Genomic DNA, 18,029 nt, shown 5'->3' with positions numbered 1-18,029 from the left:
GATGGGAATACCAGACCACCTGACCTATCTCTTGAGAAACCTATATGCAGGTCAGGAAGTAACAGTTAGAACTGGACATGGAACAACAGACTGGTTCCAAATAGGAAAAGGAGTACATCAAGGCTGTATATTGTAACCCTGCTTATTTAACTTATATGCAGAGTACATCATGAGAAACACTGGGCTGGAAGAAGCACAAGCTGGAATTAAGATGGCTGGGAGAAATATCAATAACCTCAGATATGCAGGTTCTGTGCCTCTATAGGAGGTTTTCTGAGAGACTGTATTCTTGTATTTAAGGGCTTCCCTGGTGGCGCAGAGGTTAAAGCATCTGCCTGCAATGTGGGAGACCTGGGTTTGATCCCTGGGTTGGGAAGATCCCCTGGAGAAGGAAATGGCAACCCACTCCAGTATTCTTGCCTGGAGAATCCCATGGCCATAGGAGTTTGATGGGCTACAGTCCACTGGTCGCAAAGAGTCGGAAACGGCTGGGCGACTTCACTTTCACTTTCAGATATGCAGATGACACCACCCTTATGGCAGAAAGTGAAGAAGAACTAAAGAGACTCTTGATGAAAGTGAAAGAGGAGAGTGAAAAAGTTGGCTTAAATCTCAACACTCCGAAAACTAAGATCATGGCATCTGGTCCCATCACTTCATGGGAAACAGATGGGGAAACTGGAAACAGTGTCAGACTTTATTTTTCTGGGCTCCAAAATCACTACAGATGGTGACTGCAGCCATGAAATTAAAAGTCGCTTACTCCTTGGAAGAAAAGCTATGACCAACCTAGACAGCATATTTAAAAGCAGAGACATTACTTTGCCAACAAAGGTCCATCTAGTCAAGAGTTGGACTATAAAGAAGCTGAGCACCGAAGAATTGCTGCTTTTGAACTGTGGTGTTAGAGAAGACTCTTGAGAGTCCATTGGATTCCAAGGAGATCCAAACAGTCCATCCTAAAAGAGATCAGTCCTGGGTGTTCATTAGAAGGACTGATGTTGAAGCCGAAATTCCAATACTTTGGCCACCTGATGCGAAGAACTGAACTAATTTGAAAAGACCCTGATGCTGGGAAAGATTGAAGGCAGGAGGAGACAGGGACGATAGAGGATGAGATGGTTGGATGGCATCACCGACTCAAGGCACATGGGTTTGGGTGGACTCCGGGAGTTGGTGATAGACAGGGAGGCCTGGCGTGCTGGGGTTCATGGGGTCGCAAAGAGTCGGACACAACTGAGCGACTGAACTGAACTGAACTGTCCCACCTCTGCCTTTTGCAGCTAGCTCCTTTATCATTTGTTTCTATACCGATCCCCAAATGACCTCTGTGTGTCGCTGTTGCGGTAGGCGGTAGGCTGAAACACAACCCGGCCTACGGAGGGGAGGCGCGTCGCTTGACGCAAAACGTGGCGGTGTTATGAATCCCCGCAACCGAAGGGCGCTACAAGACTTCCGTACAAGATGGCGGCGTCCCTGTCACCACGCCTCTTCCAATGACTTATTTCCTGTCATGCGCGGTCATATTTGACCCTTGAACCCGCAAGGACTTCCTTCTTCCTTTTCCCAGGACGGCATCTAGAGGTATGGTTGCTTGTTTCTTCGCTTTATCGCTACTGCATTTACAATCGGCCGCCATCCGGGAAGTTGCAGGGGCCAGGATCTCTCAGGCACAGTTTGTTTACTTAGCATAGGTGTAAGAGCTTCGGAGGAAGGTTGGTAGTGAGCTGTTCCTCGGAATTTAGCTTTAGACATCCTTTGATCCCGACCTTTGCTTTGGATCAGTGAGTGGCCGGAGCTCAGCACCCCTGGCTTTGCCGCCTTCGCAGTCCAGCGTTCGGAAACAAATGAGTTGTGTTTCGGCTGCTTGAAACTGCGATATCGCGGAACGTTCTCATATGTTAGGGCCTCGTTTTAACGCCGCGCCTGTAGCTATGCTTTGGGAGGGCCGACAAGCGGCATGTCAGGGTCACTTCAAAATGCATTAAAGTGTTTTGATTTGGAGTTTTCTGTCTTGGTTTTGGAAAGGCAGACGGCCGGTTCCGTGTCGGCTGACAGTTCCAGTGTAATGTGTGTTTTATTAATGTATTATTTTGGGTAGTTACCTGGGAAATGAGAAGTACAGCTGTCCATCGGGTGTTCCAGTAACCCGGAGGATTCCAAAATCGCTGGTACTCGAGTCCTTCATATAAAATCCTCCCGTATACTTTAAATCATCTCTAGATTGCTTATAAAACATAATACAATGTAGACGGCTATGTAAATAGTTAAAGCACACAGCGGATTCAACGTTTGCTCTTTGGAACTTGCTGAAAATTTTTTTTCCTTGAATATTTTTGCTCTGCAGTTTGTTGAATCTGCGGATACAGAATTTGCGCCTACAGAGGGCCAGCCAGTTTTAAAACATGGAATCCTTCTCATAAGATACCTTAGTGCAAGGATATCCTGTGTAAAAATATACATGGGTAATGTGTAAACTCTGTGATTGCATTTTTATTTCTTAACTATTTAGGCCTTCAGGATGGTGCAGCGTCTGACGTACCGTCGTAGGCTGTCCTACAATACAGCCTCTAACAAAACCAGGCTGTAAGTATTTCCAAAATTTAATACAGGTATTGTCATTTATTCTGCGGAATGCTGAGCTGTTGTCTACTCTCTCACTTCGTAGGTCCCGGACCCCTGGTAACAGAATTGTTTACCTTTATACCAAGAAGGTTGGGAAAGCACCAAAATCTGCATGTGGTGTGTGCCCAGGCCGACTGAGAGGCGTAAGTGAACCTTTTGCTATGAGTAACAAGGGTTGAACGTCTGAACATTAATTCCTCCATAAGGGAGTGAGGGAAGGAGCGGTCACCGGTAGGAGGGTGGGGAATTACTAAGGGTTTATGATCCAAATATGAAGAACATAGGCTTTCTTTTAAAGCCTGTAAGACAAGTAGAGTGAAATGCTCTTCGGGTAGATCGTTAATGTTTACGCTTCACACTCATCGAATATCAAGGAAAATTTCTGTTAACGCTTCACAAAATAATGTCAACATTTTCTTTATGCAGGTTCGTGCTGTGAGACCAAAAGTTCTCATGAGGTTGTCTAAAACGAAGAAACACGTCAGCCGAGCCTATGGTGGTTCCATGTGTGCTAAATGTGTCCGCGACAGGTAAGTAGCTGAAACCAGAGGGGCTGTCTTAAACAAGTGTGTGTGTTTGTGTGGCACTGCATGCTAATCGTTAGAATAGTGGAAAAATAACAAAAGTCGCATATTCTAGAATCCTTCCTTGATTGGAGATAATTGGTGCTGTACAAATTTAAAAATTATATTAATTATATAGTCCCAATTAATTTAGGTATGATGTTTGGACATCTTTATACTATGTAGAAATTAAAAAGCTGAGTCTGGTAAGGTTTGGTTGATGATGGGGAGTGGAAAGTCTTAAATATTGTAGAAACAAAACAGCTGGGTATGGTTCTAATGTGGTTGGAGCAGAGCATTGTGGGAGATGTTAGGAAAGGTAGAAATGTCACAAGTCAGGAAGGGCCCTATAGGACAGGTTTTGGCTTGATTATTACAAATGGGGGGATTGGTGAGGTTTGAACAGGGCTGGGAAAACTTTGGGGTCCCAGAGACTGAATGTGCCCCAGTGTGGATAGTAAAGGCATTCAACAAAGGATGCGTGCTTGGAACGGTTTCTCTACTTTGTTAAGGCTAAGGAAATGGCACCTGCATGAACCCGAAGGCTGGACTGAGGGTAAAGGGGGTTATTGGGAGATTGTTGGGTCTTGTGGATATGCACAAGGATTGGTAGTGGCATGTGTGTGCGCTCAGTTGTGTCTGACTATTTGCAACCCTGTAAACTGTAGCCCATCAGGCTCCTCTTTACATGGAATTTTCCAGACAAGAATACTGGAGTGGATTGCTGTTGCTGTTGATTTCTCCAGGTAGTGGCATAGGCAGGAGTAGGGTGTATAAGGATAATACTTGCTCAGCGGTTTTATGATAAACACTGTCAGGGGACTTGGTCCAGTGGGTAAGACTCGGAGCTCCCAATGCAGGGGCCCCAGATTCCATCCCTGTTTGGGGAGCTGAGATCCTGCTTGCCCAGCTGTGCGGCCTTTCCTGTTTTAAAAAGAAAAGCTGTCAAAAGTCCATCAGGGAGGTATCAATTTATTTACTTATTTTTTGTGGAAAACCCAAGGCTTGTTGCTTAAAGTTTCATAGCTGGTAAGAGGATTCATCCCAGGTTTTATTGAGGCTCTTGCTCTTAATTAATCCCACTGGCTACATTAAATTGTCTCCAAAGACTTAAGTGGAAAGATTTTGAGAGGTGTTGGTCTTTATAAGATAAATTGGTTCAGAGACATGGTTTGCTTCCAGTTTATTCAACTTGTTCTGTGAAATAATCTGGCTCAGTCCCTGTACCGAATCTAACGACACTTTGCCTTTCAGGAGTTAATTTGTAAGGGGAGGTTAGGTATGTTACATCGAAACAAATACAAGCAAAATATATATAACTTATACAGAAAAACTTAACTATGGTTGAAGTTTGGAGGAGAAATGACATTAAAGTAGCTGAGAATCTGGGGGTAGTGTTTGAGGTGGAACCTGAATGATGGGTAAGTTTCCACAAGAGGTGAAGAAGGCATTGCTGACAGGGATTGAGCATGGTTCAGTCTGACACATTGAGATTCCAGAGGGAATGAGAAATGAAACTGGAAAGGTACATTGGATGAATGGGTTGTGAATTCCAAGGTACAGGAGCTTATTACCAGTCTCTCTGGTTCTCAGGCTCTGCTGAATGTAACCCCATGAGTATATTTATTAAAAATGAAGCCCTAGCTTCTGGAGGTTTGGGTGTAGATCTGTAGCATAGCTTAAAGCGTAGCATAGCTTAAAGCATAGCATTCGCTGTGACACTGAGGGAGTCTGTTTTGCTCTGAGTAAGAAGGATATCAACTATTTCTGTAGTGTGATTTCATCTGGGACATCTGAAGGAGTCAGAAACCCCAGGGTTTTGAGGGTAGCCAGGGGTACCAATGGGGCGCATGGAGGGGTGGGTTTCTGTGGGAGTTTATCTGTGGAAGTAGCTTTAACAAATGGTAATAAGGACTTGGCTATTTTGGCACCCCACTCTAATACTCTTGCCTGGAAAATCCCGTGGATAGTGGAGCCTGGTAGGCTGCAGTCCATGGGGTCGCTAAGAGTTGGACATGACTGAGCGACTTCACTTTCACTTTTCATTTTGATACATTGGAGAAGGAAATAGCAACCCACTCCAGTGTTCTTGCCTGGAGAATCCCAGGGACGGGGGAGCCTGGTGGGCTGCCATCTATGGGGTCGCACAGAGTCAGACACAACTGAAGCGACTTAGCAGCAATAATACTGATAAATAAAATGCTTTCCTCTCTCAACCTAGACCCTAGGCAGTGAAAGCTCAGAGTCCTAACCACTGGAACACCAGGAGATTCCCGTGTGTTTCCTCTCTAAATGGAAGTTCTAAGACATGTTGACGAATGTAGTAGTTTCATTAGTCTTGAATCCCAGTGATGAAATGAGGTTGTATAAAAGCTGTCATAAGTGACAGAGTCTCCTGTGGGATGAATTTATAGTGTATCATGGCTCAGAAGGGGTGCTGCTGGCATAAAATTGAATTAACCTGTTTTAAGTTCCAATGTAGGAAGGACACGTTAGGCTGAAAAGGTCTATCCATAAAATCTCAGCTTTTAAAGTTTTAAATCTACCTGTGTAGGTTTCCTTTACCCTTCTGAGCATCTTAGCTGATATGATCAACTCAGTTCTTTCTCTCTCTCTCTCTTTTTTTTCCCCCCCATTTATGGAAGTTAAATTAATTTACAGTGTTAAAAGATTGTGATTTTTTAAAATTTATTTTTAATCAAAGGATAATTGCTTTACAATGTTGTGTTGGTTTCTGCCATACAACCATGTGAATCAGCCATGAGTATACATACATCGCCTCCCTCTTGAACCCCCCACGCTATGCAGTTTTTTATGAAACTTTTTTAAACTGATATTTTCTTTTCTAGGATCAAGCGCGCTTTCCTTATTGAAGAGCAGAAGATCGTTGTGAAAGTATTGAAAGCACAAGCACAGAGTCAGAAAGCTAAATAAAAAATGAACCGTTTTTGAGTAATAAATCAAAACGCCTCGTTCTGTTCACTTCTATTGTGGTTTGTTAGTGTACAGGTTTGGTTTCTGTGGTAACTGGAGATTCCCCACACATACACTACAGTTTTTAGTTGATCACTTTTTCTGAAAATAATTGGAAGTCAGTGATTGCTGGAATTTTAGACACATTAAAATGCGGACTGTAACGTATTTTCTCCTAGAGGCTATGTTATATTGTTCCTGTTAATAAACACTGTGAGTGTTAGTCACCCAGTTGTGTTGGACTCTTTGTGACCCCATGGACTGTAGCCCACAAGGCTCCTCTGGAACTCTCCAGGCAAGAATACTGGAGTGGGTAGCCATTCCCATCTCCAGGGCTGGAACCCAGGTCTCTTGCATTAATTGCGGGTTCTTTAACCCTCTAAAGATTTTAATAATAGCTCATTCTTGCAGTATTTAGACTATCAGTGGACTTCGCTGGTGACTCAGCTGGTAGAGTCTACCTGCAATGCAGGAGGCCCAGGTTCAATCCCTGGTCAGGAAGATCCCATGGAGAAGGGAATGGCAACCAACTCCAGTATTCTTAACTGTCCACAGGGTTGCAGGGTCTGACATGACATGACTGAGCAGCTGACACTTTTAAGACTGTATCAAGTATTCTTGAAAGTGGTCTACATAAGCTCTTCTGAATTGTCTTCCAAGATAAGGTCATTCCTTAGGACATGTCAAGCTTATTTCCCATCTCAAGAGTAGAAAGCAAGTGCTGTTTTCACAAGCCGAGAATCTAGAAGCTGGAAAAGTATCTAAGTTCTGTAAAATTTGACCTTTTTCCATTTAGGTGTTTACTGTTACTAGCATTATGAGACTCAAGTGTCATGAAGAGTGTTTTCTCTTGATTAAAATCAAGACCATGCCCTTTAACATTTTTGCAGAAGAGGCAAGGCAAAACTAAGGGGCCAGGTGGCACTTGAACTCAGGGCCATTATAAATTTATCAATGATACTTAATGGCATGTCCACAGCACTTAACATCTTAATTTAGTGTGGAACCCAACTATCATGTGATGGTTTCTGGCTTGAGTGAGGTAAATTGAGGTGTAGGTTATATATATTACCCAGAGCCGCTTGTGTTGCTAGAATACTTGGAAGTGGTGTGGTGTGATCAGTGATGGAGGTACCCCCAATAAACACTAGCATAAGGAACGATAGCTGAAGCCCTTTATTGTCAAAGTTCAGTCTTGGGACAGTTCATCAGCCTTCCCTAAACACCCTCCAATCCCAAGAATTGTTAAACAACCAGGATAATAAAATTATGTTTAATCACTGAAATTTTTATTGGGGATATAATTGAAAAACATTGGATTCTGAAGTAGATTAAACCCTTTTCTGCCCTAGGCTGATGTGTACTGCATGGACATGTGATCCTGTAGTACTGTGTTTGATAAAAATTTAATTAAAAGATGGTGCTTTTAAAATAAATTCAATTACTTGATTGGCTTATAGAGTAAATAGGTGTTAAAAGTCTTGAGTAGCTCAGCATGAGTTCTTGTCTGTCAGGACTCTTCCCTCCCTACGAAAGACAGTTCCACTGAAGAATTTAACAGAACACAAGACATGAGGACTAGTAAGTTTCTGCAAAATAAATGGATTAACTTAGAAATTTGAGAAAGTCAAAGCATTGAAGTTTCATACTTGAGGTGACTTTTTTTGTTGTTCAGTGGCTCAGTTGTGTCCAACTCTGCGATCCCATGGACTACAGGATGCCAGGCTTCCCCATCCATTTCCTGGAGCTTGCTCAAACTCATGTCCATTGAGTCGGTGATGCCATCAAACCATCTCATCCTATGTTGTCCCCTTCTGCCTTCAGTCTTTCACAGCGTCAGGGTCTTTTCCAATGAGTTGCCTCTTCGCATCAGGTGCCAAAGTAGTGGAGCTTCAGCTTCAGCATCAGTCCTTCCAGTGAATATTCAGGTTTGATTTCCTTTAGGATTGACTGCTCTGGTCTTGCTGTCCAAGGGTCTACTGCAGCACCACAGTTCGAAGGCATCAGTTCTTCAGCACACAGCCTTTTTTATCCAGCTCTCACATCTGTTGGTGACTACTGGAAAAACCGTAGCTTTGACTATATGGACCTTTGTAGGCAAAGTAATACCTGGTTTTTAATACTCTGTCTAAATTTGTCATAGCTTTTCTTCCAAGGAGCAGTTGTCTCTTAATTTCATGACTGCAGTCACTGTTCACAGTGATTTTGGAGCCCAGGAAAATAAAGTCTGTCACTGTTTCCATTGTTCCCCATCTAACTTGTCATGAAGTGATGAGACCAAATGCCATGATATTTGTTTTTTGAATTGAGTTTTAAGCCAGCTTTTTCATGCTCCTTTTTCACCTTCATCAAGAAGCTCTTTAATTGCACTTTGCTTTAAGGGTGTTCAGATAGTTCAACCTTTTCTAAGTTTGAAATGTCCACTAGTCTTAACAACTTTATAGATAATTTGGAAAGTATGGAAAAACAGAATGAAATCACCTTCAGTTTCAGTATCAGTTCAGTCACTCCGTCGTGTCTAACGTTTTGCAACCCCATGGACCTCAGCATGCCAGGCTTCCCTGTCTATCACCAACTGCTGGAGCTTGCTCAGACTCACGTCCATTGAGTCGGTGATGCCATCCAACCATCTCATCCTGTCCTCTCCTCTTGCCTTCAATCTTTCCCAGCATCAGGGTCTTTTCCCAGGGTCAGTTTCAGTATACAGATGATCATTTTTAACAGTTTGATATCTCTCCTCCCATTTTGTTTTCTAGTTATTATTTTTTTAATTTAGGGTTTTTTTTTTTTTTTTGCAGTGCTGTGCAGCTTATGGGATTTTAGTTCCCCAATCAGGGATCCTACTGGAGACCCAGTAGTGACGGTGCCAAGTCTAACCACTGGACTGCCAGGGAATTCCCAAGTTACATATCTTAAAAGTTGTGGAACTTCCCTGCTGGTCCAGTGATTAGGAATCCACCTTCCAGTGAAGGGGATGCAGGTTCAATCTCTGGTCTGGGAACCAAGATCCCACGTGCTGAGGGGCAACTAGAGAGCCCTCTGCAACTAAAGGCAGCCCACGTGCTTGCGACAGATAGCCGGCTCATGGGCAATGAAGCCAATGCTGCCAAAAAAAAAAAAAAAATATATATATATATATATATATAAGCACTATATGTAAATATTCAACCCTTTCCCCCCCGCCCCACCCACTTAACCCCTGTGAGCATATTTCTTTCAAAATAATTATTTTAGTGACTATATATGCCATCAAATCTATGTAGCATAATTTCAATAGTTTCTTTCATTTGAACATTTGGGCTACTGTCAATTTTTCTGTTTTAACATTTGTGCACATTTTTATACAGCTTTCTATTTCATTTATGCCAATTTTTTTTTTTAATTCATAAACTTGTACTGGAGTACAGTACTTCACTAGTCAACTTTAATTATTAGGGTGGCAGTGATGTTTCCTAAGGTTCCTAGCTCAAGCTGCCATAACAAATTACCATACACCGGGTGACTTAAACATCAGACATTGATGTCTCACATTTCTGGAGATGGAAATCCAAATTGAAGGTGCTGGCAGATTGCTCTTGGTGAAGACCCCCGCTGTTCCCAGTAGGCCAATGGCTGTTATCTTGTGTCTTCACATGATGGACAGGGGAGAGGGAAGAAAGCTCTCTTCTGCTTTTTCTTGCGTGCGTGCTCAGCTGTGTCCCATTTTTTGGGACATTATGGACGGTAGCCCGCCAGGCTCCTCTGCCCATGAGATTCTCCAGCCAAGAATGCTGGAGTGGGTTGCTGTTTCCTTTTCCGGGGGATCTTCCGGACCCATGGATTGAACCTGCGTCTCCTGAATCTCCTGCATTGGCAGGTGGATTCTTTGGCACTGAGCCACCTGTGAACCCTTAAAACCTGGGGGAAGCACAAACACACAGTCCCCAAGACGGGATGTGAAATGTGCCTGATTGGTGACCATTTCTTCACCTGTCTTAGCCACTACGTTTTTAACCACAGACTGCACTTCATGCTCCCTTCACTAAGGCAGGTCCTCTTCACCTCATCCTCTTGCACTCTCTGGTCCAGTTCCCTCCTCCCACACCTGCACTCGCAGGACTGCAGAGTTCATCTTGTGATGTGTAGACACAGAAGAGCGAAGACTGGTGTAAACGTAGTATCAGCTCCGTCCAAATGATCAAAATGGATTCTGCACTGTTTTGGGTTTTGATTTTGTAAAGAAAATGAAGCTTTTATTAAATCCAGTTCTGTGTGTGTGACTTAAAGTACTCTTGACAGGTTCCTAAAAAGACATGTGAATGTAGTCAGTGGTTTCTTTTTAAAGTCTAGTATTTCTCCTTCCACTGAATTGCTTATAAATTCTATTAGAAGGATTGGGATGGGGGTGGGGAGTTCTTTCACCCTTAAAAGCAGAAAGTCTCCATATGTTTAAATAAATAAATCAAGTTTATTTTCAGCAGCGTCAATGGCATACCTACAGTTTTTACACTAATAATTTGTAACTTGGACTCCCAGAATTTTAATACTCAGGGCTCCAACAAAGGTCCGTCTAGTCAAGGCTATGGTTTTTTCTGTGGTCATGTATGGATGTAAGAGTTGGACTGTGAAGAAGGCTGAGCACCAAAGAATTGATGCTTTTGAACTGTGGTGTTGGAAAAGACTCTTGAGAGTCCCTTGGACTGCAAGGAGATCCAACCAGTCCATTCTGAAGGAGATCAGCCCTGGGATTTCTTTGGAAGGACTGATGCTAAAGCTGAAACTCCAGTACTTTGGCCACCTCGTTCGAAGAGTTGACTCATGGGAAAAGACTCTGATGCTGGGAGGGATTGGGGGCAGGAGGAGAAGGGGACGACAGAGGATGAGATGGCTGGGTGGCATCACTGACTCGATGGACGTGAGTCTGAGTGAACTTTGGGAGTTGGTGATGGACAGGGAGGCCTGGCGTGCTGCGATTCATGGGGTGGCAAAGAGTCAGACACAACTGAGCGACTGATCTGATCTGATCTGATGTCTAGCTTTAACTGTTAACTATCTTATCACACCAATTAAAATCATATACAGTTCCTGTGGAGTAAGACTGTGAAGCAGAGCTGAACATTATGATTTTTTCTCGGAGTTCGATTACTTATTGCCAGTAAAAGTCCTATAGTTATACGATATTACCAATAGAACCACTGGAGTGTGGATCCAGCTTATTCCAGCTATGTGAGTCAGCTGTGTGCATCTCTTTCCAGCTCTGTGTTCAGTGATGTCAGTTTGGGGCCTTGAAATTGGTATGGAAGGAGTATTTACACCTGGGAAATCAGCAGGTACCACAAAATTCTTTTTCTCCTTCCAAGGAGCTTGATGTTTATATTACCAGCAAGTCACTGGATATTATTCAAATTACAGTGTATTACCACAAGTTAGGTATGATTTTGTTCGTACCAGGAGCTCTCTATAAATCTGGTACATGTTTGATTATTATTTGCCCTTAAATTTTTTTGTAATAAATTGAATCTACGAATATTCTGAAATTTGATTTTATAAATGACAATGAGTCTTTTATTGAATCCAGTTCTGTGAATATGGAGAAAAACAGAATTTAAAATCTTGAAATGTTGAAAGTTTCATCTCTTTTAACAATGATAAACACTTTATTTAAAACCAAGAGTAGAAAAGTTAAGACTCCATGAGTTTCCTTTTTAAAGGATGATATCCACAATAATTCTGGATCAAAAGATAATTTCTGGTTTCCAAAATATTAGCTAGTCAATAATTTTGAGTAAGTCTTAAATGTTTCTGGTTAATTTGAAGGACTATGTAAATATTTTGCCATATATTTACATTACTTTATAACTTGTTTCAGATTTCATTCATTCATTCAACAAATATTTATGAGAAATTCAATTACGTTCCAGGAACAATGTTGCTGGGTAAACATTAATACAATTGTCAACAAAGCAAACTCTTCCCCTGCTCTCATGGTTACATGGGGGACTTGGTTAAATGAGGATACAAATATGTTTTTAATTGCACACAATAGAATAAAAACCAAAATGAAGTACACAGCACTGTGAAACCATGTAAAAAGGAACCTCATTGGGAGTGAAGCCAGGCTTTTCAGAGGAAGTCACATTTAAACTCAGAGCAAGGATGTTAGCTGAGTGACAAGAAGGGAGAACATTCCAGATGTAAGAACCAACATGTCCAAATGCCCTGTCAAGAAACAATTTGTATTAAAAAGCATAAAAACAATACATGCAATGCAATTCATTCTCAGTATTTAGAGCTCAGTAAATCTAATGTGTGTGAGCAAATCGTTAATCACTGAGAAGGGGCATCCGTGTTAGCACATAGCTTTAAGTCCACCTGTGTCCAGTCAAAAGCTCTGTGACATTTTTTCCTTCCTAAGTAAGACCAGTGAAGGAAAAGCTTTCCTAAACTGTTTATTTCAGTTAGGAGAAAAGACACTCCTGTGCATCAGAGGATATTTAAATTATGCTATCCCCTAGATAATTTAGGCATCAACCTGTTAAGGAGAGAAAGCATCAAAATTATTGACTCAATTCCCCTGATATTCACTCAGCTTTTATATTCCTTGGCCTGTGCAAATAGCCTCAGGGCTATGCCCTCTTTCTCTCTCTCTCTCTTTGGTTGGAAGTAAGTTTACATGCCTATTTAACATGCCTATCGAACAAATGGTCTTAAAGAAAATCCAAATGTTTACTACATTTTACAGTAAGTTCTGTAAAGACTTTGTAAACCATATCGTCTCTGTTGCAGCCGCTCAGCTTTACCAATAGAGTGTGGAAGCAGCCGTAGTCAGTACTGAAATGAATGGTCATGGCTGTGTTCCAATAGAGTTTTATTTACAAAACTGATATTGGGTCACAGGTGGCCTGCAAGTTGTAGATTGTGAACCTTCCCTGCTCTAGATGACCCCTGCTTCCAGCTACAGCTGCCAGCTGACCAACTACATGAGAAACCTCAAGCAAAAACCAGCAGAAATCTGCCTGGTTGAATCTAATCAACCCAAAGGACAGTGAGAAAAAAATAAAACAATTGTTCTATCACACTAAATTTTAAGGTGGTTGGTTATACAGCAATATACCACTGAAACAGTTCTATGGTCTTTAAATTTTTTTTTTTTTTTGCTTGTATATTCCTTAAAGAATTTTGAAAAGCTGTACAGACCCTCACACGATTTTAGATTATCATCCAAAATTTTTCACCATAAATTTAAAATCATTTCAAAGGATATCATTTCCAACATAGTAAAGGTATGAATATTTCTTTTCAAAATTATTCTATCACTTTTTAAATATATCAGATGGAAGTTGCACAGCAGCCTTTTCTTTTTTTTAAAGGAATAAGCTCTTTTAACAATTGGAAGTTTTAGAGTCTTCCTTCTTCTTAACTTGTATTACCATTCCATTTCCTCTATGGAATTTTAAACCATGTTTTCATGTTGGAAGTCTTTTCCTGATTAGTAATTCCACAATTCTGTCTCTAAGAAAGAAAAAGCAAACGAGAGAGGTGTGGAGTCTTAACACCCATTTGTCCTCTGGATAAAGCAAAGCATCACTGCTTTTTCAACCCTGTTCTCTTTACTTTGCTTTCAAGGGACTCTCTCTCAAGAATGATTCATTTGACAATTTGGGGAGATAAAAGAGGTGATGATGTTAAATTAAAATGACCATCACCCCCCTACCCGACCCTGTTCTACTGGGTTGGCCAAAAATTTCATTCAGGTTTTTCTGTAACACCTCATGAAAAAATACAAAGAAACTTTTTGGCCAACCTAGTATCTGAATTCAGGTCATCCCAATGTGGGCCAGGATATCCTGCTCCAGTATCAAACATCTCCCTTGTGTGTAAGTCAGGGCAAGATACAAAGCCCTATGACCGCTGTGCTTCAGCCACTGGATGCGGCTCGAGGGTGAATGTGATAACAGGGTGCCTTCCAGGAGCTTGTAGTTTAGCTTTTTAATTTATGATTCTTGGGTAATTAGTTTAAATCAGTGGTTCAAACTGGAATGACACCTATGAGGCATTTTGTCGGGGAACTGACATTCTGTGATGTACAGGACAGCCCTGCTCAACAAACCATCCTGACTCCTACGTGACTCTCCAGTACCCAATCAGATTTTTGTGTAGGTGAGAAACCTGCTTACTATTATCTCAACCTTGGTAAACACCATTTGAATATAAACAAAAATTTTTTGCATCGTTTTAATAAATTCTAAAATTTCTGGGAATGCACTATGTCAAACCAGGGAGATTATATTTCTCTTCCAAACATTATCTGGAGAAATTTAACATTTTGGAAAAAAGAAATAGCAGTGAATAAAGTTTTAAACTTTTGCAAAGGAATCTAAGATTCACAATTTTTAGACAAAACTGTAAACGTATGGGTGAATGTATTGGTTTATATTTTTTCTTAAATCTTCGATTCTGGATATTGTTTTCACAAAATCTGATTAACAATAAGTTAATTTGTGGCTTAATGTATAAGTTGATCATGTTCTGAAAAGAGCACCATGATTTCTAAGTGCTTTGCTTTCTGAGCAAGTTAGATAATTACTCTGGGAATTAATAAGAGACTCCAAAGTGTTTTCAGTACACTGGTGTTTAGAGAGTTCTCTTTGATGGCATGAAGAACTGACATCAATTCATTCAACAAATATTAACTCTGCACTGGTTGTGTGCAGGCACTAAGCCAGTGCTTATCCTGGGAAGAGTTTCTGGAGTCTCTCATTTGTTTCCCTTACCCCTCTTTCCACGCATGCAGGTGTGTGGCTTGGAGTATTTGACAAAATTTCATAGTTTCCACTAGTGTTGTTATGTGAACTTGAGAAGCTGCTTAAATTCTCTGAGTCTCTGCTTTATGAGCTCTTCAAGTGTTAGTTGCTCAGTTGTGTCTGATTCTTTGCGACCCCGAGGACTATAGCCTGCCAGGATGCTCTGTCAATAGAATTTCCCAGGCAAGAATACTGGAATGGGTAGCCATACCCTTCTCCAGCGGAATCTTCCTAAACCAGGGATCAGACCTGGTTCTCCTGCAATGCAGACAGATTCTTTACTGTGTGAGTCACCAATGAGTATAAAAATACTCCACTTCCAAAAGTTATAAAGAACTTGGTATCTAGCAGGGAATTAACAGACATTAGTTCAGGGTCCCTTTCCACATCTCTTCAAAACCTAGCCTCATTTCTCTAGTAATTAGTGATGTTGATAATCTTTTCATGTATAGTGCAGGAAGCTCAGCTTGGTGCTCTGTGATGACCTAGATGGGTGAGGGTCATCCATCTAGGGATTGGGAGGGAGGTCCCAAAAGGAGGGGATATATGTATACCTATAGTTGATACTGGCTTCCCTCGTGGCTCAGACAGTAAAGAATCTGCCTGCAATGCAGGAGACTTGGGTTTGATCCCTGGATTGGGAAGATCCCATTGGAGAAGGGAATGGCTACTCATTCCAGTTTTCTTGCCTGGAGAATTCCATAGACAGAGGAGACTGGCAAGCTACAGTCCATGGGGTCCGAAAGAGGCAGACATGACTGAGCAACTAACACATATAGCTCATTCACTTTGTTGTACGGCAGAAACTAGCACAACATTGTAAAGCAACTATATGCCAATTAAAAAAAAAAAAACAAAAACTGATCTCAGAACACATCTGCCAATAGCCATGTGTGAACATGAGTTGGTATGTTCCCTCTAGAACTATTTACATTTTAGCTTCAAAATTTCTGTCAGTGGGTTGAAAGACTGACTTCTGCTAAAGGAATTTCAAGCAAGTGAAGCTAGTAGTTCAACCTGCTAGGAGTCAAGGACCACACAAACTATTAACTTTTAATACAAAGCTATTAACTACAAATACAAATATTAACTATTAAATACAAAGCTAACACGGTCATGGTCAAAGCAAGCTGAGATCACTAGCTCTTTACAAAGAGATGTCAGGGGCCTGAAGGAGGATTGTCATAGGAAACTTCCCTTTCTGTTCTAAAAATCTGAGCATTGCCATGTAGACAGTCTAGATTCACGCTTACTCCTTGGAAGCAAAGTTATGACCAACCTAGATAGCATATTCAAAAGCAGAGACATTACTTTGCCAACAAAGGTTCGTCTAGTCAAGGCTATGGTTTTTCTTGTGGTCATGTACAGATGTGAGAGTTGGACTGTGAAGAAGGCTGAGCACCAAAGAATTGATGCTTTTGAACTGTGGTGTTGGAGAAGACTCTTGAGAGTCCTTTGGACTGCAAGGAGATCCAACCAGTCCATTCTGAAGGAGATCAGCCCTGGGATTTCTTTGGAAGGACTGATGCTAAAGCTGAAACTCCAGTACTTTGGCCACCTCATGCAAAGAGTTGACTCATGGGAAAAGACTCTGATGCTGGGAGGGATTGGGGGCAAGAAGAGAAGGGGATGACAGAGGATGAGATGGCTGGATGGCATCACTGACTCGATGGACATGAGTCTGAGTGAACTCCAGGAGTTGGTGATGGACAGGGAGGCCTGGCGTGCTGCGATTCATGGGGTCGCAAAGAGTCGGACGCAACTGAGCGACTGATCTGATCTGATCTGAGGAGTTTTTGTTTGTTAGTTTTGCTTAAAAAAAGAACCAGAATTTACTGTCTCAAAATACTGAAGCTAGCAAACTAAAATGAAGGTCTTGGCCGGGTTCTGCTCCCTCTGAGACTCTGCATAGAGCTCTTCCTAGTTCCTGGTTGTTGCTGGCAGTCCTTGACAGTTCTTGGCTTGTAGCCATATAAATCTACTATCTACTTCTGTCAGCCCATGGCTGTCTTCACATAGTGCCTCTAAGAATCTGCTGGGGAGATGTTTTTGGTTATTTGTTTGTTTATTTTGGCCACACTGCTCAGCATGCAGGATGCGATATCTTAGTTCCATCTCAGGGATTGAACCCTCGCCCCTAGTGGCCCAAGTGCAGAGTCTTAACCACTGGGTCTCCAGGGAAGTCCCTGGGGAGGTGTTTTAAATGCAGTTTCCTGAGCGCCCCCTAAGACTTCCTCAATCAGAATCTCTGAAGATCGGGCCAAGAACCTACATTTTATCAAGATCACCTAGTTGATCCTCACAGAGATGGATCTTGGACCAGCCTTTCCCAAGTTATGGTGGAAAGGACAGCTGATGCTGAATAACACAGGTTTAAATTGTGCAGGTCCACTTATTCATGGATTTTTTAAGATATAGAAACTACAGTACTATAGGGTCTGCAGTTGGTTGAATCCACCGACGCAAAACCACAGATACTGACAACTGACTGTAAGTCATGCTCAGATGCTTTACAACCCCCGGTGTTGTTCAAGGGTCAGCTGTGTACAATTTGGTGTTAGGTGAATGTGGCTTTAAATCTTCAGTTCTTCATTAACCAGTTAGGTGACTTTGAACAAGTGTCTTCCTCTCTCTTAAGTCTTAGTCGCCTCACCTATAAAATGAAGATACTATAACTTCAGAGGTTCAATGAAATATCCTGTGTTATCCACAACATAGAACTCATGATGTTTTCCTGCTTCTGGTCCCAAAGCTGCCTTCTCATATATTTATGGAGGAGAAACACAGTGCATGAAGATGGTCACTATGGAGTCTTTTCATTTGGAATGATTAAAGACAAGTGATAACTTTGGAAATAGACTGAAAAGGCAACCCAGAATGATTTTTTTTTCTCTCTCTTTGTAAGGAATTATACCCACACCCCGCCTGAAAGTGCCAAGCTGTATTTGATTAGTTCTGGGCAGAAGCACGTTAGGGCATCTGAAAACCACAACTGGAGACATCTATTCTGATGGGCCTAATGCTCTGGGTATTTCCTTTCAACCGAACTTGGGAGGGGGGAAGTACTTTGATATAATGTACATAT

At 41.7% G+C, this 18,029-nt stretch overlaps 1 protein-coding gene across 1 annotated transcript; it reads left to right on the top strand.

The window, feature by feature from the left end:
• The first annotated feature begins 1,527 nt into the window (after positions 1–1,527).
• RPL34 (ribosomal protein L34) lies at positions 1,528–6,170 on the top strand. Its single transcript, XM_019962324.2, has 5 exons — positions 1,528–1,584; positions 2,513–2,586; positions 2,669–2,768; positions 3,052–3,155; positions 6,038–6,170. Exons 2-5 carry the CDS (start codon positions 2,522–2,524, stop codon positions 6,120–6,122), a joined length of 354 nt encoding a protein of 117 aa, XP_019817883.1. The 5' UTR covers positions 1,528–1,584; positions 2,513–2,521; the 3' UTR covers positions 6,123–6,170.
• The last annotated feature ends 11,859 nt before the right edge of the window (positions 6,171–18,029 follow it).

This window comes from Bos indicus, chromosome 6 (assembly GCF_029378745.1).
Source record: "Bos indicus isolate NIAB-ARS_2022 breed Sahiwal x Tharparkar chromosome 6, NIAB-ARS_B.indTharparkar_mat_pri_1.0, whole genome shotgun sequence".
NCBI classification, from domain to species: domain Eukaryota; kingdom Metazoa; phylum Chordata; class Mammalia; order Artiodactyla; family Bovidae; genus Bos; species Bos indicus.
This window is presented reverse-complemented; position numbering and strand designations above follow the sequence as displayed.